The sequence below is a fragment of the Pseudophryne corroboree genome, chromosome 11, assembly GCF_028390025.1.
Source record: "Pseudophryne corroboree isolate aPseCor3 chromosome 11, aPseCor3.hap2, whole genome shotgun sequence".
Lineage (NCBI taxonomy): Eukaryota > Metazoa > Chordata > Amphibia > Anura > Myobatrachidae > Pseudophryne > Pseudophryne corroboree.
In genome coordinates this window covers 170,457,969-170,477,065 of record NC_086454.1, presented here as the reverse complement: position 1 = coordinate 170,477,065, position 19,097 = coordinate 170,457,969, and the positions used below count along the sequence as shown (strand labels likewise).

The 19,097-nt window shown below is 47.7% G+C and overlaps 1 protein-coding gene across 5 annotated transcripts in view; it reads right to left on the bottom strand.

Moving 5' to 3' along the window:
* PGGHG (protein-glucosylgalactosylhydroxylysine glucosidase) overlaps positions 1–18,077 on the bottom strand; it is a 191,067-nt gene extending 172,990 nt beyond the window's left edge. For 2 of the 5 annotated variants that reach the window (XM_063945072.1, XM_063945076.1), the window contains exons 1-5: positions 18,023–18,077; positions 17,298–17,396; positions 17,055–17,185; positions 13,745–14,015; positions 4,863–5,070 (exon numbers count right to left, since the gene is read on the bottom strand). In XM_063945072.1, the coding sequence (XP_063801142.1) occupies positions 4,863–5,070; positions 13,745–13,997 (461 nt within the window). In that variant the 5' untranslated portion in view covers positions 13,998–14,015; positions 17,055–17,185; positions 17,298–17,396; positions 18,023–18,077. The remainder of the gene's footprint in view (positions 1–4,862; positions 5,071–13,744; positions 14,016–17,054; positions 17,186–17,297; positions 17,397–18,022) is intronic. The other 3 variants (XM_063945074.1, XM_063945073.1, XM_063945075.1) reach the window with 3 other exon arrangements.
* Positions 18,078–19,097: the final 1,020 nt, after the last annotated feature.

Below are 19,097 nucleotides of genomic sequence, written 5' to 3'. Positions count from 1 at the left end.
CGGGACGAACCCCAGGGTGAGACCTGTGTTCCGACTCCCTCTGGAGCTAATGGTGTCCAGTAGCCTAAGAAGCCAATCCATCCTGCACGCAGGTGAGTTGAACTTCTCTCCCCTAAGTCCCTCGATGCAGTGAGCCTGTTGCCAGCAGGACTCACTGAAAATAAGAAACCTAAAAACTTTTTCTAAGCAGCTCCTTAAGAGAGCCACCTAGATTGCACCCTGCTCGGACGGGCACAAAAACCTAACTGAGGCTTGGAGGAGGGCCATAGGGGGAGGAGCCAGTACACACCACCTGATCCTAAAGCTTTAGTTTTGTGCCCTGTCTCCTGCGGAGCCGCTAATCCCCATGGTCCTGACGGAGTCCCCAGCATCCACTTAGGACGTCAGAGAAATAAGATTGTGGCTGACTTGGCTACTGCCAAAACTGCCTGTCTGCCAAGTACTGCTCCTTCTGTGTCAAGGCTAAAGGTACTTCCTTTCGCCCCTTTCGTCCTTCAGGTAAAGCAAAAGGTCAGGCGTACAACAAGCAGGCCCCCACTTCCAAACCTGGTAAACCTAAGCCCCAAAGAGCCTGGGCGGCCCGTCAGCCAGCTTCCAAGACAGATAAGCCTGCCGCATGACGGGGCGGGCCTCCCTCTGGGGGATCCCAGGGTGGGGGGCCGGCTTCTAGGGTATACCCAGGAATGGTTGAAGACCACTTCAGATGCCTGGGTACGGGAAGTCGTCACTCGAGGTTACGCCATAGCCTTCATAAACCGACCCCTCATCGATTTTGCCAGACAGATGTCCCGTTGGACAAGACAAAGGCAAACACTCTACATTCGGTGGTACAGGCCCTCCTGGATACAGGAGTCGTAGTACAGGTACCTCTTGCGCAGATGGTCCGGGGGTACTATTCTCCGCTGTTTCTAGTCCCGAAACCGAATGGGTCTTCCCGGCTCATTCTCAACCTCAAGGCATTGAACAGGTTTGTGAAGGTTTCCAAGTTCCGGATGGAAACTCTTCGCTCTATAGTTTTGGCCTTGGAACCTGGGGACTTCATGGTCTCCCTGGATATACAGGATGCTTACCTGCATATTCCTATAGCAGTGTCTCATCAGCAATGCCTGAGATTTGAGATTGGCAACTGCCATTATCAGTTTCGGGCGTTACCTTTTGGTTTAACAACGGCTCCGCGAGTCTTTACAAAAGTCATGGCGGTGATGACGGTGGTACTCCGCCGTCAAGGGGTCAGGATACTGCCGTATTTGGACGACTTAATCCTGGCAAATTCCCCAGAACTTCTCCTGCTTCATCTAGATGTGACGGTCCGGTTTCTGCAAGCCCACGGGTGGCTCATCAACTGGAAGAAGTCATCCCTGATCCCTGCTCAGAGCATGGTGCATCTGGGAGCACTATTGGACACTTACAACCAGCGGTTGTTCCTGTCTTAGGAGAAAGTCCTGAAACTTCAGGACAGGATTCGTTGCTTCCTATCTCGTCCACAAGTGTCGATACATTCGGCGATGCAGGTGCTGGGCCTCATGGTGTCAGCATTCGACATGGTGGAGTACGCTCAATTTCACTCTCGCCCTCTCCAGAGGCTGATTGTAGCCAAATGGGATGGCCTACCTCACCGGATCAGGTCTCAAATGATCTCATTGACTCCGGAGGTCCGTCTGTCGCTGCTCTGGTGGCTCCGGGACCAACAACTGTGCAGGGGCCGTCCGTTCTGGATTTCCGACTGGGTCCTGTTGACGACAGATGCCAGTCTAAGAGGTTGGGGCGCGGTGCTGGAGCAACACTCCCTTCAGGGGCGGTGGACCAAGGAGGAGTTCCTCCTCTCGATCAATATTCTGGAGTTGCGGGCCGTCTTCAATGCCTTGAACCTAGCCCAGCACTTAATTCAGAACCGTCCTGTTCAAGTACAGTCGGACAACGCCTCCACAGTGGCTTACATAAATCATCAAGGCGGCACTCGAAGCTGCCTAGCAATGAAGGAAGTCTCATGGATTCTACAGTGGGCAGAACGCCATCTACCGCCCACATCGGCAATATTCATTCCGGGAGTCCTGAATTGGGAAGCGGACTTTCTCAGTCGTCAGGACGTGCATGCCGGCGAGTGGGGCCTCCATCCAGAAGTGTTTCAACTCCTAGTGGAAAGGTGGGGCCTTCCAGATGTAGATCTGATCGCGTCTCGACACAATCACAAGGTTCCGGTCTTCGGAGCAAGGACAAGGGATCCTCAAGCAGCATTCGTGGATGCGCTGGCGGTACCGTGAAGGTTTCGGCTGCCGTACGTGTTCCCCCCGGTGTCACTCCTGCCCAGGGTAATTCAGAAGTTCAAGCAAGAAAAAGGAATTCTGCTTCTCATAGCTTCAGCGTGGCCCAGACGGCACTGGTTCTCAGACCTGCAAGGCCTATCGTCAGAGCGTCCAATTCTACTTCCACAACGCCCAGACCTCCTCGTTCAGGACCCCTGTGTCTACCAAGACCTAGCCCGGCTGTCTTTGAAGCTTCCGTCTTAAGGGCTAAAGGGTTTTCAGAGGCGGTCATTCAAACGATGTTGCAGGCCTGGAAACCGGCTTCGGCTCGGATTTACTATAGGGTCTTGCATTCTTACTTTGTTTGGTGCGCATCTAACGATTATGACGCTTCCAAGTTTAGTATAGCCAAGTTGTTGGCTTTTCTTCAGCAGGGCCTGGACTTAGGCCTGCGTCTGGCCTCCCTCAAGGTTCAAATACCTGCCTTGTCGGGGTGGTTTCAGAGAAAAATTGCAACCTTACCTGATGCGCATACCTTTACTCAGGGCGTGTTGCGTATCCAACCTCCCTATGTCCCGCCTGTGGCTCCTTGGGACTAGTCGGTGGTTTTGGAGGCGTTACAAGAGTCTCCGTTTGAACCTCTTGGTTCAGCTGACCTTAAGTGGCTTTCCCTTAAGGTGGTGTTTCTGCTGGCTATTGCTTAAGCTAGAAGAGTGTCGGATTTGGGTGCTTTGTCCTGTAGTTCCCCATATCTGATATTTCACCGTGACCGGGCGGTTCTTAAGACTCGTCCCGGCTATCTACCTAAGGTGGTTTCTTCGTTCCACCTTAATCAGGAGATTGTAGTTTCGGCACTTGTTTCTCCTGATCTGTCTCCCAAAGAGCGGTCTTTGGATGTGGTACGGGCTCTCCGTATCTATGTGAAGAGAACTGCTCCTATTAGGAAATCTGATTCTCTTTTTGTTGTGTTTGGGTTTCACAAACGGGGCTGGCCTGCTCACAAGCAAACTCTGGCCAGATGGATTAGAATGGTGATTGCACATGCTTATGTGAAGGCTGGTCTCTCTGCTCCTGATCACATTAAGGCCCATTCTACTCGGTCTGTTGGACCTTCTTGGGCGGCCCAACGTGGTGCGACCCCTGAACAATTGTGCAAGCCGGCTACGTGGTCCTCTGTGAACACGTTCATAAGGTTCTATGCCTTCGATACTGCCGCTTCCCAGGATGCTTCCTTTGGACGCTGGGTTCTTGTTCCCGCTACAGTGCGTCCTCTCCCATAAGGAACTGCTTTAGGACATCCCCATTGTCCATTCCTTGTGGAGCCCAGTGTACCCCGCAGCAGAAAACGAGTTTTATGGTAAGAACTTACCTTTGTTAAAACTCTTTCTGTGAGGTACACTGGGCTCCACAAGGCGCCCACCCTGACGCACTTAGCTTCTTTGGTTTGGTATGGCATTAGCCGCTGACACGTCTCCTGTCGTGAGAATGCGGTGTTGTGGCTACTAACTGTTGTCGTCTCTTTTCCTGCTACTGCATTGGACTGGTTAACTAAAAACTGAGATCCTGTGCAGGGAGGCGGGGTGATATAGGAGGCGGCACTATGCATTCTGGGAAGAAGGTCAAAGCTTTGAGCCTGTTGGTGCCTCGGATCAAGATCCTACTCTACACCCCATTGGCCATTCCTTGTGGAGCCCAGTGTACCTCGCAGAAAGAGTTTTAACAAAGGTAAGTTCTTACCATAAAACTCGTTTTTTGAAAATCTGCACACTAAACTGGTTTGAATTGCGGCAACATGTATACAGTATTGTAGCACATAACAGACCTTAACATGCTAATGTTAACTCTAGGGGTCTATTCATGAAGTAGTGAAAGGAATGGAGAAGGGAGCCTGTGGAGAAGTTGCCCATGGCAACCAATCAGCTGCTCCGTACAATTGTATAGTATGCATATTATAAATGTTATTTCAATGCGGATTGGCTCACTTCTCCCACCTTTTTACTGCTTCATGAACAGACTCTTATGTATTTTACTGTGTAGGTTGTCACAGTGTAGTTTGCGCACCAAACATAAAGCAAAGAATCTGCATACAACCCAGAAATGAACATTACTAACGGAAACATATTGATAATTAGCAGCTTTTTAATTAGCAGTTGCAGTATAAAACCATCTATGCTGAACAAACATAAAACATTCCATATAGAGAAATAATATACTAATCGTAAATCTACGAAACACAATTGCACTATGCTATAGCAATAATGTGCAGAAGGTAACGTTCCTCGATATCATACTGCCGACAAATGGATTGTCAGCTTTCTGACTGTCAGCAAACATGTGATTCAATATGTACAATGAGCTCTATGTATGCACACTGCACAAAAAATACAAGTTATATGAACACATGAAGGGCGACCCTTATTCACTGCCAGCTTAGTTTTTCTCACTACTTGAACAACTCATAAATTGCTGCACTGCCTCTGTAAATTCTTAGCCATATTTAAACAGATAAGTGGTATAGCAGTATTCAACCACAAGGTGGCAGACTTCACCAGTTTTTGGAACAAGGAATGCGTTACAGCAGTGTAAACCCTCATGGTTGCATAGTCTGTTGGTACTTACTTAGCGTTACAGTAATCAGGGCCTTCCTGAAGATCTAGGTCTTGGCTTTCTGCCTTAAATGGAGCTTGAAGGTTGACAGTAACAGGACTGGTACCTTCTGTGAGCGTTAAGGTTATAATATTGACCAAGAGATTTCTGTGAGAACGATGAGCAAAGAGATGCTGGGTAGCTGTAAATGAAGAGCACTGGAGCATATGCCTAAATGTACCTAAAAAACATCAGAGGAACAACCTAGAATGTCATCGAATGGAGAGTCAGACTTGGAGGTACGACAACTGAACAGCTCTTAGAAGACCACTCAACACAATTACCAAACATTTCATTGACAAATTTCCAGCAGTATCCAACTATCCATCATGATGTGCCTACTGAGAACCATCACTGACACTTCCTAGCAGAGAAGTCGGTGTTGGTAGGATATACAGTGTTTGCAAGGCCAGCCTCCCTTTTGGAATCATTGTATGCAATATTAGATCTAATATAAGCAAATGTGTATTAAGGATTTGTTTGATCATCATTCAGTCACCAGCTGCTGTTAAGAATTAGGGCATACTTGCCTACCTGACCCTCTCCATGAGGGAGAAAATGCCCTGTTCCTGGACTTTCCTGGTAATGTATGATTGCCATCACCTGTGGTGAAACACCTTTCTTATCAATTAACTAGCTCACCACAGGTGATGGCAATCATACATTACCAGGAAAGTACAGGAACAGAGCATTTTCTCCCTCATGGAGAGGGTCAGGTAGGCAAGTATGAATTAGGGCAGACGGTATGTGGATGGGTGCTTAACCTGGGTGCACACCTAACAGATTTGCCAAACTATGCTAGGGGCACACAATTTATGGAGCTTAAAAGTGATTCAGAGAACATCCGATTTCGAGTGTACACACTATACAATTATTAAGCTGGGAAGAGGCACGTCATTGCTGATTTAAAGACAAACACCACAAAGGTGATATATTAAAATTTTCAAGCTAATTTATTGCCGGGTCCGTGAATGTTGTCCTTTTATCAGGGCCCAATACCCCTGGTTTTAGCCCGACAGTCGCCCGCAGGAGCAGCGTACACACTTACAGATACTTGGACCAAATGGTCGTTAATTGATTTTTTGGCCTGATTATTATATAGTGTATACCCCACTTTGTGTATCCCACTGACAGGCAGCCAGATATACTTAGGAGGCTGCGCTGGGCGGCCCCCTAAAACTTTTAAAAGGGCTGCACATTACATTACTCTTAATCTCCGCAGTAAATTAAATAAACACATTTGATTAATAAAAGAAACACCTATTGGTAAAAGTTAGGGAGGCCAATCCCGTGTCTTTTTTTCAATCCCGGGTATCGAGATTGAAAAATTATCATTCCCAGGATACCCGGGATTGAGACAAAGATTTTAAAATTAAAATCTTCAGTGTATCAATCAGTATCCTCAGGGACAAGGGCTCCGGAAGTTATGGCTTCCAGGGTATCTGCGTGGCAATGGGCATCTGCATTCTAAACAATTATTAGGGGTGAAATAACATTTAGGGAAAGACCAGGAAGAAAGGAAATGTAATAGGCAATGTGAGAGATTACATGGCTAATTCTGAGTTTGAAGCAGAAAAAGGCAAGTACTGTACGTTGCACTGTGGGGGGGATGGGGTCAGATGGGGTTGGATGTCAATTATAAAAAATGTATTTGCCCCCCTTGCATTGTACTGTTATGGCTTTTTATGCTTTGCTCTCTGTTCAGAATCAGCCCCAATGAGTACATTAATTAAATCATTTGCGGTGTCTATAGCTTTTCGCTGCTAGCTAACGCCATATCTGGATGACATTACCTATACTTGGCAATGGGGAGCAGCCAGATCAGATAACAATGTTGCATAGACTTTAGCTGTACATGTGCATATCACTTTAAACTTTTGCTGCAAATAGTAACAAGCCATTGTAGGGAAGAGGAGCCCTAGCTTGATATACCAGCAGCCATTGTATGGAAGAGGAGCCCTAGCATGATATAGCAGCAGCCATTGTAGGGAAGAGGATCCATAGCGTGATATAGCAGCAGCCATTGTAGGGAAGAGAGCCCTAGTGTGATATAGCAACTACCATTGTAGGGAAGAGGAGCCCTAGCGTGATATAACAGCAGCCATTGTAGGGAAGAGGAGCCCTAGCGTGATATAGCAGCAGCCATTGTAGGGAAGAGGAGCCCTAGCGTGATATAGCAGCAGCCATTGTAGGGAAGAGGAGCCCTAGCGTGATATAGCAGCAGCCATTGTAGGGAAGAGGAGCCCTAGCGTGATATAGCAGCAGCCATTGTAGGGAAGAGGAGCCCTAGCGTGATATAGCAGCAGCCATTGTAGGGAAGAGGAGCCCTAGCGTGATATAGTAGCAGTCATTGTAGGGAAGAGGAGCCCTAGCGTGATATAGCAGCAGCCATTGTAGGGAAGAGGAGTCATAGCGTGATATAGCAGCAGCCATTGTAGGGAAGAGGAGCCCTAGCATGATATAGCAGCAGCCATTGTAGGGAAGAGGAGCCCTAGCGTGATATAGCAACAACCATTGTAGGGAAGAAGAGCCCTAGTATGATATGGCAGCAGCCATTGTAGGGAAGAGGAACCCTAGTATGATAAGGCACCAGCCATTTTAGGGAAGAGGAGCCGTAGTATGATATGGCAGCAGCCATTGTAGGGAAGAAGAGCCCTAGTATGATATAGTAGCAGCCAGTGTAGAGAAGAAGAGCCCTAGTATTATATGGCAGCAGCGATTCTGTAAGGTCAAGCAAACCCATCCCCTCATAGAGGCAGTATCACCCATTCAGGATGGACTGATTTAGAATCGTGGATGGAAACTTTCTTAGGAGTTTTTAATATTGAAGCAATCAATTTAAGACTAGGTATTAAAATAAATATGAATTCATATTTCTCTAACGTCCTAGAGGATGCTGGGACTCCGTAAGGACCATGGGGAATAGATGGGCTCCGCAGGAGACATGGGCACTATAAGAAAGACTTTGACTCTGGGTGTGCACTGGCTCCTCCCTCTATGCCCCTCCTCCAAACCTCAGTTTGAGACTGTGCCCAGAGGAGATGGGTGCACTGCAGGGAGCTCTCCTGAGTTTCCTGCTAAGAAAGTATATTTGTTAGGTTTTTTATTTTCAGGGAGCACTGCTGGCAACAGACTCCCTGCATCGAGGGACTGAGGAGAGAGAAGCAACCCTACTTCTCTGAGTTGCAAGGTCTTGTTTCTTAGGCTACTGGACACCATTAGCTCCAGAGGGATTGGAACACAGGTTCGTCCTGGACGTTCGTCCCAGAGCCGCGCCGCCGTCCTCCTCACAGAGCCAGAAGAAAGAAGCCGGGTGAGTATGAGAAGAAAGAAGGCTTCAAAGGCGGCAGAAGACTTTGTGAGCTTCACTGAGGTAACGCACAGCACTGCAGCTGTGCGCCATTGCTCCCATACACCTCACACTCTCCGGTCACTGTAAGGGTGCAGGGCGCAGGGGGGGCGCCCTGGGCAGCAATATAAACCTCTCCTATGGCAAAAAGAGATATATACATGTACAGTTGGGCACTGTACATGTATATAAAAGAGTCCCCACCATGTTTTACATATTTTGAGCGGGACAGAAGCCCGCCGCCGAGGGGGCGGGGCTTCTCCCTCAGCACTCACCAGCGCCATTTCTCTCCACAGCACAGAGCTGAGAGGAAGCTCCCCGGACTCTCCCCTGCTTACAGACGGTGACAGTGGGTTTTCAAGAGGGGGGGGGCACATAATTGGCGGTATACAAGTGTTTCAGCGCTATTGGAAGGAACATTCTGTGTTTTTTTCCTGGGTTATAGCGCTGGGGTGTGTGCTGGCATACTCTCTCTCTGTCTCTCCAAAGGGCCTAGGGGGATCCTGTCTTCAGAAAAGAGATTCCCTGTGTGTGTGGAGTGTGTTGGTACGTGTGTGTCGACATGTTTGATGCTGAAGGCTCACCTAAGGAGGAGGGGGAGTGCATGAATGCTAGGTCGCCGTCGGCAGCGCCGACACTGGACTGGATGGATATGTGGAATGTCTAGAGTGCTAATGTAAATTTGTTACATAAGAGATTAGACAAAGCTGAGGCTAGGGAACAGGCAGGTAGTCAGACCATGCCTGTCCCAGTAGCACCGAGACCTTCCGGGTCTCAGAAGCGCACATTATACCAAATCACTGACACAGATACCGACACGGATTCAGATTCCAGTGTCGATTATGAGGATGAAAAATTACAGCCAAAAGTGGCTAAGGGTATACGTTATATGATTATTGCTATAAAAGAGGTTTTGCATATCACTGAGGAACCCCCTGTCCCGGACACGAGGGTACACATGTATAAAGAGAAAAAACCTGAGGTCACCTTTCCGTCCTCATATGAGCTAAGCGAATTGTGCGAAAAGGCTTGGGAATCTCCAGACAGGAGACTGCAAATTCCCAAAAGGATTCTTATGGCGTATCCCTTCCCACAAAAGGACAGGATACGATGGGAATCTTCGCCTAAGGTGGACAAGGCGTTAACACGCTTATCAAAAAAGGTAGCACTGCCATCCCAGGATACTGCTACCCTCAAAGATGCTGCTGATCGCAAACAGGAAGTTACCATGAAGTCCATTTACACGCATTCTGGTACTATTATTAGGCCGGCTATGGCATCGGCCTGGGTTTGTAGTGCTGTCGCAGCATGGACTGATTCCTTATCAGCAGAGATTGAAACTCTGGATAATGATACCATTTTAATGACCCTAGGGCATATAAAAGATGCTGCCTTATATATGAGGGATGCTCAAAGAGACATTTGTTTACTAAGCTCTAGAATAAATGCTATGTCTATTTCTGCTAGGCGACTCTTGTGGACCCGGCAGTGGACGGGGGATGCCGACTCAAAACGGCATATGGAGTCGTTGTCTTACAAGGGGGAAGAGTTGTTTGGAGAAGGCCTCTCGGACCTTGTCTCTACTGCTACAGCAGGTAAATCTAATTTTTTGCCTTATGTTCCCCCGCAACCTAAGAAGGCGCCTCATTATCAAATGCAGTCCTTTCGTTCAAATAAAGGCAAAAAGGTACTGGGATCGTCCTTTCTTGCCAGAGGTAAGGGCAAGGGGAAGAAGCTGCACACAGCTAGCTCCCAGGAGCAGAAGTCCTCCCCTGCGTCGGCAAAATCCACCGCATGACGCTAAGGCTTCCCTGGGGGAGTCAGCTCAAGTGGGGGCACGTCTTCGATTTTTCAGCCACATCTGGGTTCACTCACGGGTGGATCCCTGGGCACTAGAGATTGTTTCTCAGGGATACAGGCTGGAATTCGAAGAGGTGCCACCTCGCCGGTTTTTCAAGTCGGCTCTGCCAGCTTCTCCTTCAGAGAAGGAGTTAGTGTTAAATGCAATTCAAAAATTGTATCTTCAACAGGTGATAGTCTAGGTTCCCCTTCTGCAACAAGGAAAGGGGTATTACTCAACCCTGTTTGTGGTACCGAAACCGGACGGTTCGGTCAGACCCATTTTGAATTTAAAATCCCTGAACCTGTACTTAAAAAAGTTAAAGTTCAAGATGGAATCGCTCAGAGCGGTCATCGCCAGCCTAGAGGGGGGGGGGGGGATTGGATGGTTTCCCTAGACATAAAGGATGCATACCTTCATGTTCCAATATTTCCTCCTCATCAGGCGTTCCTGAGATTTGTGGTACAGGACTGTCATTACCAATTTCAGACGTTGCCGTTTGGGATTTCCACGGCCCCGAGGTTTTTACCAAGGTAATGGCGGAAATGATGGTGCTCCTGCGCAAGCAGGGTGTCACAATTATCCCATACTTGGACGATCTCCTCATAAAGGCGAGATCTCGAGAGAAGTTACTGGACAGCGTATCACTGTCTGTGAAGACGTTACAGCAACACGGCTGGTTTCTCAATATTCCAAAGTCACAGCTGGTTCCTACAACGAGTCTGACCTTTTTTTGCCTGATTCTGGACACAGACCAGAAAAAGGTTTTTCTTCTGATGGAAAAGGCTCAGGAGCTCATGGCTCTGGTCAAGAACCTGTTGAAGCCAAAAAAGGTTTCAGTGCACCACTGCACACGTGTCCTGGGGAAGATGGTGGCATCTTAAGAGGCCATCCCCTTCGGCAGGTTCCATGCGAGGACTTTTCAATGGGACCTACTGGACAAGTGGTCCGGGTCTCATTTACAAATGCATCAAAGGATCACCCTGTCTCCCAGAGCCAGGGTATCTCTCCTGTGGTGGCTGCACAGTGCTCACCTCCTAGAGGGCCGCAGGTTCGGCATTCAGGACTGGATCCTGGTGACCACGGACGCAAGCCTCCGAGGTTGGGGAGCAGTCACACTGGGAAGAAATTTCCAAGGTCTCTGGTCAAGTCTAGAAACTTGTCTCCACATCAACGTCCTGGAATTGAGGGCCATATACAACGCCCTACGTCAAGCGGAGGCATTACTTCGCAACAAGCCAGTTCTGATTCAGTCGGACAATGTCACAGCAGTGGCTCATGTAAACCGCCAAGGCGGCACAAGGAGCAGGGTGGCAATGGCAGAAGCCACCAGGATTCTTCGCTGGGCGGAAGGTCATGTAAGCGCACTGTCAGCAGTGTTCATTCCGGGAGTGGACAACTGGGAAGCGGACTTCCTCAGCAGACACGATCTGCATCCGGGAGAGTGGGGACTTCATCAGGAAGTCTTCGCACAGATCGTGGGTCGGTGGGGACTGCCCCAAATAGACATGATGGCGTCCCGTCTCAACAAAAAGCTAAAGCGGTATTGCGCAAGGTCAAGGGACCCTCAGGCGGTGGCGGTAGACGCCCTGGTGACGCCTTGGGTGTTCAGGTCGGTCTATGTGTTCCCTCCTCTTACTCTCATACCCAAGGTGTTGAGAATAATAAGACGAAGAGGAGTGAGAACAATCTACGTCGCTCCGGATTGGCCACGAAGGACTTGGTATCCGGATCTGCAGGAGTTGCTCACAGAAGATCCGTGGCCTCTTCCTCTACGACAGGATCTACTGCAACAGGGGCCCTGTATGTTCCAAGACTTATCGCGGCTGCGTTTGACGGCATGGCGGTTGAACGCCGGATCCTAGCGGAAAAAGGTATTCCGGAGGAGGTCATTCCTACCCTGATTAAGGCTAGGAAGGACGTGACATCGAAACATTATCACCGCATATGGAGAAAATATGTTTCTTGGAGGCCAGAAATACTCCTACGGAGGAATTCCATTTGGGCCGTCTCCTTCACTTCCTTCAAACTGGAGTGAATTTGGGCCTAAAATTAGGGTCCATAAAGGTTCAAATTTCGGCTTTATCCATTTTCTTTCAAAAGGAATTGGCTTCTCTTCCTGAAGTTCAGACATTTGTGAAGGGAGTACTGCATATTCAGCCCCCGTTTGTACCTCCGGTGGTGCCTTGGAACCTTAACGTGGTGTTAAGTTTCCTTAAGTCACATTGATTTGAACCACTCAACGCGGTGGAGTTGAAGTACCTCACTTGGAAGGTGGTCATGTTACTAGCCTTAGCTTAGACGAGTTTCGGAATTGGCGGCTTTGTCACATAAAAGCCCCTATCTGGTTTTCATGTGGATAGGGCGGAATTGAGGACTCGTCCTCACTTCCTTCCTAAGGTGGTCTCATCTTTTCATATGAACCAACCTATTGTAGTGCCTGTGGCTACGAGTGACTTGGAGGATTCCGAGTCCCTTGATGTGGTCAGGGCTTTGAAGATTTATGTGGCCAGAACAGCTAGGGTCAGGAAGACAGAAGCTTTGTTTGTTCTATATGTTGCCAACAAGATTGGCGCTCCTGCTTCAAAGCAGACTATTGCTCGCTGGATCTGTAACACGATTCAGCAGGCGCATTCTACGGCAAGTTTAATCGGTTAAGGCCCATTCCACTAGGAAGGTGGGCTCTTCTTGGGCGGCTGCCCGAGGGGTCTCGGCACTACAGTTGTGCGGAGCAGCTACTTGGTCGGGGTCAAACACCTTTGCAAAGTTCTATAAGTTTGATACCCTGGCTGAGGAGGACCTTCTGTTTGCTCAGTCGGTGCTGCAGAGTCATCCGCACTCTCCCGCCCGTTTGGGAGCTTTGGTATAATCCCCACGGTCCTTACGGAGTCCCAGCATCCTCTAGGACGTTAGAGAAAATAAGATTTTAAACCTACCGGTAAATCTTTTTCTCGTAGTCCGTAGAGGATGCTGGGCGCCCGTCCCAAGTGCGGACTTCTTCTGCTAAACTTGTATATAGTTATTGCTTACATAAGGGTTATGTTATAGTTTCATCGGTTTTGGACCGAGACTATGTTGTTTGTTCATACTGTAAACTGGGTAGTTTATCACAAGTTATACGATGTGATTGGTGTGGCTGGTATGAATCTTGCTCTTGGATTAACAAAAATCCTTTCCTCGTACTGTCCATCTCCTCTGGGCACAGTTTCTCTAACTGAGGTCTGGAGGAGGGGCATAGAGGGAGGAGCCAGTGCACACCCAGAGTCAAAGTCTTTCTTAAAGTGCCCATGTCTCCTGCGGAGCCCGTCTATTCCCCATGGTCCTTACAGAGTCCCAGCATCCTCTACGGACTACGAGAAAAAGATTTACCGGTAGGTTTAAAATCTTATTTTTTCAACCTAAAATTAATCGTTTGAAATATTGGTTGAATCTGTAAGTCACATCATCAGCAATAGTGCAGAGAGAGACTACACCAACTGATCTGTGAGAATATATAAGTATTCAGTGACCATATATACCCATGGCGGAGGAAGCCAGCCATGATGGAAAGCATTATTGCCTAGGACCTGCATGGCATATGTTTCAGTAATGGAAGAGCAATATAAAACACATATAATGGTAAGGCAATGAGAAATGTCTGGGAAAAGTGAAAAGACTGTTTATTACCTGTTTTAATATCTAGCGAGAAACTCTCATCCAGAACCTTTTCTTTGGGAACATAAAGCTGGACATTGAGAGGACTTGGAACATTTGCTCTGTGGCAGTCTCCTACTGTCCCATTGTACACACCGTTCACATGCAGGAAATCTCCATACACTCTTGTACCCAGATAACCATTAGCCATCGTTGCCATGAGGCGAGGGTCGGAAGGTAAGGACTTTGCAGAGAATATCCAAGGATCATCTTCCACAAATGACATTGTTTTGCCTCTAATTAACTGCAAATAAATGAAGACGGGCAAGTCATATAGTTGCAATTAAAAAAGCATAGATACCAGGAACGCTATTGTCTACACGGATTCAACATTTTGTTAGATCCACAAATACAGGTGTGGTATATAACTCACAAGGTTGATATGAGGATGTCGACAGGGTCAATATGTCAATATGACATGCTCAGTATGTCAACAGTGACCATTACGGCATTCATCCATGTCTATCTAGATGATATTTCAACATGATGAACTTTCTACAAACTGTCCCTGGTGTTCTAATGGCCACTTACCATCTCCTGGAGGCAGCGGCGGCTCCAGAGTCTGCTTCTGGTTTCCTGCAGTCATGTGAGAGTGACTACCGGTGCAGCCTTCTGATGCTCCAGCGTTCCAGTGAGTATTTCTGCCCCCATCCCTAACCCTCCACCAAGTGCTTAACCCCAACATCTTCACTACCCAGCAGCCTAATCCTAACCTCCACCCGCAGCCCAACCTTAACCCTTCCAGTGGCCCCTAACCCTAACTGTTGGCATTCTCAGAATGTTGACATTTCACATAGTGACAATTCAGATGTTGACACTGTGAACCCGTCAACAGGTTATTGATTTTGGCCTGGTGTCTGTCAACAGTTTGAGGATGTTGGCCAGGTACCTATCCACAGTTTGAACCATATCAACGTTCTGATATCAACATTGTAGTGGCCACCTTATTAACATTGACATTATTACTGTCGAGCATTTGACCAGATACCCACAAATACAATATTACAAAACTGCATCCAATGTATTGGTGTGCCAATATATCATGAACAACAAATTATTTGCCCCTCATTGACTGTGGGCATAACATGCGGGGACTGAACAGTCAACATCAAGCTTAGGTTGGGTGCATACCTCACCAACACGTCAGCAGACCGGCTGTCACGCCAACTGAGGGACTGATCAAGGTAAGTGTACACGTGTTGGTGAGGATCTGGGCGAGCAGTTGCGTTTGCCCCCCCTAGCTGTGACGCCAGCCCCCCGCAACAAGTGTAGGGGCAGTCGGCAGACCACCCGTACACACAGCCAGATGGCCACATATATCTGAAGATATATCAGCCATTGGCTGTGCTGCACAGCCAACACAATATGTCTGCGAATGATGTAATTCTCAGACATATTGGGAGTACACACCCGCCGACGGGCTCACAATATATTGGCCATTCACATGAACGGCTGATATATCGACTAGTGTGTACCCAGCATAAGGTGTTAATTTCCTGTCTGTAATACTTGTCTATTCTCCTGAAACTTCTGTGGACTCCTGAAAGGGTAGGTTACCTTCCCACTTCCTACTGAAATGTGCAGGACAGTAGTAGCAGCAACGCTGTTCCCGGAGAAATGCGTCATCTTGAACGCAAAACTTCTTCTTCATGTTGTAAAGGGGTGGGTCTAATGATGACTATGCCCCACCCTGCCCCCCATAGTGATCAGCTGCATCTGCAAGGTTTGATAGTTAAACAACTTATACAGTATCAAGTGATACCATACCCATTTGCGTTTTTACATCCATTACATTGCAGGGCCGACCCGATGCATACGCAAGGTATGCGGCTGCGTAAAGTGCCAAACTGATGAGCGTGCTGCTTCCGTGCGACGGGACTCAGAGCTGCCTGACAGAGGGTCGGACTCAGAGCGGACAGAGACGCAGACGAGGAAGGGGGGGTCACGCGGCTGGGAAGAACATGGGAGCTTTGTTGGGTGCTGTGCCTCTGCTATCCTGCTGCCTGCTCCCAGTCTGAGGTGAGTGCCCACTGCCTCTCCAGTCACCTATCTCCCTGTCACCCCTGCCTCAGTCATCCACTATCTACCTGTCACACCTGCCCCAGTCACCCACTATATCCCTGTCACCCTTGCTAAGTCACCCATTATCTCCTTGTCACCCCTGCCTTAGTCATCCACTATATCCCTGTCACCCCTGCCTCTCCAGTCACCTATCTCCCTGTCACCCCTGCCTTAGTCACCCACTACCTACCTGTGACCCCTGCCTCCCCTGTCACTCAATGTATCATTCCTGCCTCCCCAGTTACCTACTATCTACCTGTACATTTGGGGGTACAGTAATGTGTCCATGCCCCATTCTTGTGAGACCATACCCCTTTTTGCTCCCCTTCGCCACACGCTGTCCCTTTAAGAAGTTTATCCCATCAAAGGTCGACAAATTTTGTATTGCTTACCCAAAAAATAAAAAAGCTTTGGCTGGCCATAATTACATGTATATTTTTTCAAACACTCCTTGTCCCATTTCAGTGCATTTAGGAACGTACAGTAATCTCTATAATACATATATGCATTTATACAGTACTTACTTAGTGTAGGTAAGACATAACATATAAAACTTTAGTGAGAAGTAGCACAGACAATCATTTGTAAAGTTTAATAGAAGTGTGTTGCCTGATCCTGTATTTTGCAAAAACTATTTGATCATCTGGGGTATATTTACTAAAGGTCGACTTTGTTTGTTTTTGTTAGATTTTAGATCAATGTTAAATCGTTTTTTATCGATGTTGGGCATGCAGGGTTAAAACACACATTTACTAACATTTAAAAAATTCTGTAAGAAATCATCTGCTAGTAAATGTATGTTTTAACCCTGGAAGCCCAACATCGATTAAAATCGATTTAGCATCGATCTTAATCGAACAAAAACAAACAAAATCGACCTTTAGTAAATATACCCCCGTACTCCAAACAATATTAGTTTGTTGCTAAACACAAAACCTCTGCAGATGTTGATGAATTACTCCTCCCAGCATGCCCTGCAGTTCTCCTACAACTAAAAAGTTCCCTTTTCTGCTTTATTACATACTGTACAGATAAAAGCCTGTTATTAGCTCACTGCTGTGATATGTTCTGCTGTCTGTCATTCTCCCATTGTTCTCTGTGCTCTTCCCATACCACAACCCACATCTTCTGCAGTGCCTCATTATTAGTGCTCACCTTACTGCCATAGTTACTGATTACCCAACTACTGACACTGGATCATCAGACTATTATGTCTACTTACTTACAGGATTCTCTCCTCAGTGGGGAAATCTCACGAGAACAGGAAGGAAATGTGTTTTGGGTTTTTTTTCCGACCAAACCCAGAGCCTTCTCCAGCAGCTGCCGGCTCTTCCGTTAGGTGTAATACGATGCCTGTGTAGGGAAATGTGTAACTGTGCTTATGGGCAAACATCTGTGAGGAATTGGTGTTACTTTTTTACTTGTGTTGTTATACTCTTATGTACAGTAAATGTTTGGTATATACTTTACACAGAATCAGCTTCGTCTTTACAGTAATGCAGTGGTTCCCAAACCTTCTTGTATCACGGCGCCCTAGAGTATTAGCATTTTTTTCACGGCACCCCTAGGAAAAAAGTTTTGTGTATATATAAATTTGGGATAAAATATAAAATTTAGGAAATTGTGCCTACCGGTCATCCTTAGGGTCAGTATGTACTGGTGCTTCTGATTGTTAACATGTATCATGATGGCAGCCACTGGCACTGGTTTTGCCTATCACTAACCATAAATAATTTGATTTGGCCCTGTACCACCAACCCAAGACACCCCTGCAAGAGCCTTGCGGTACCCCAGGGTGCCCAGGAACACAGTTTGAGAATCACAGTACACAGTCTTTCAGGAGATATTTTACATGAATAGTTTAAATAAGTGGTTCCCAAACTGGGTGCTGTGGCACCCTGGGATGCCGTGGGAACAGTGCCTGATCACCATCAGGCTAATCAGGCTGCCGCATAGAGCGTACAGATTTTGGGGGACATCTGGCGAGTCTCTATTTCTGCACTGAGACTCTAAACTCCACTGCTCCCTAACCAGCTACCCCCTTGGCCTGACACACACACACAGCCTGGGCCCCGGTACAGTAACCTTTCCGGGGGGCCCCCTGTAGGGGGTGTGGCCACACCCTGTTAGTTGCATGGCTGCACCACTCTAGGGGCATGTCTAGCACACAAGATCTCCCCACTCACATACCTCCCAGTATGACCGTCTCCTGGAGGGACAAAATGCTCTGCTTCTGGATTTTTCTCTTAATTTATGATTGCTGGCACCTGTGTTGAACAGGTAATAGATAAGAAAGGTGTATCACTACAGGTGATGGCAAACACACAGTAAGAAGGAAGTCCAGAAGCAGAGCATTCTGTACCTCCTGGAGTTATTGGGCAGTATGCACTCACCGGAGCATGACATCTTACCTCCCAACATGACCCTCTCCAGGAGGTACAGAATGCTCTGCTTCTGGACTTCCTTCTTACTGTATGATTGCCATCACCTGTAGTGAACCACCTATCTTATCCATTACCTGTTCAACACAGGTGCCAGCAATCATACATTAGAGGGAAGTCCAGAAGCAGAGCATTTTGTCCGTCCTGGAGAGGGTCATGTTGGGAGGTATGGTATACTCCTGATCCATACTTGTCTACCTGACCAGGTCGACAGGGTTTCTAGGTCGACAGGTCAAAAGGTCGACATGAGTTTTTCACATTTTTCTCTTACGTCCTAGAGGATTCTGGGGACTCCGTAAGGACCATGGGGATAGACGGACTCCACAGGAGACATGGGCACTTTAAGAAAGACTTTAGATCTGGTGTGCACTGGCTCCTCCCTCTATGCCCCTCCTCCAGACCTCAGTTTGATACTGTGCCCAGTGGAGACTGGGTGCTTTTCAGAGAGCTCTCCTGAGCTTTCTGACAGAAAGTATATTTGTTAGGTTTTTTATTTTCAGGGAGCCTGCTGGCAACAGACTCCCTGCATCGAGGGACTGAGGGGAGAGAAGCAGACCTACTTCTGTGAGTTTCAAGGCTCTGCTTCTTAGGCTACTGGACACCATTAGCTCCAGAGGGAGTCAGAACACAGGTCTCACCCTGGAGTTCGTCCCGGAGCCGCGCCGTCCTCCTCCTCACAGAGCCGGAAGATAGAAGCCGGGTGAGTATGAGAAGAAAAGAAGACTTCAGAGGCGGCAGAAGACTTCATGATCTTCACTGAGGTAACGCACAGCAGTGCAGCTGTGCGCTATTGCTCCCACACACCTCACACACGGCAGTCACTG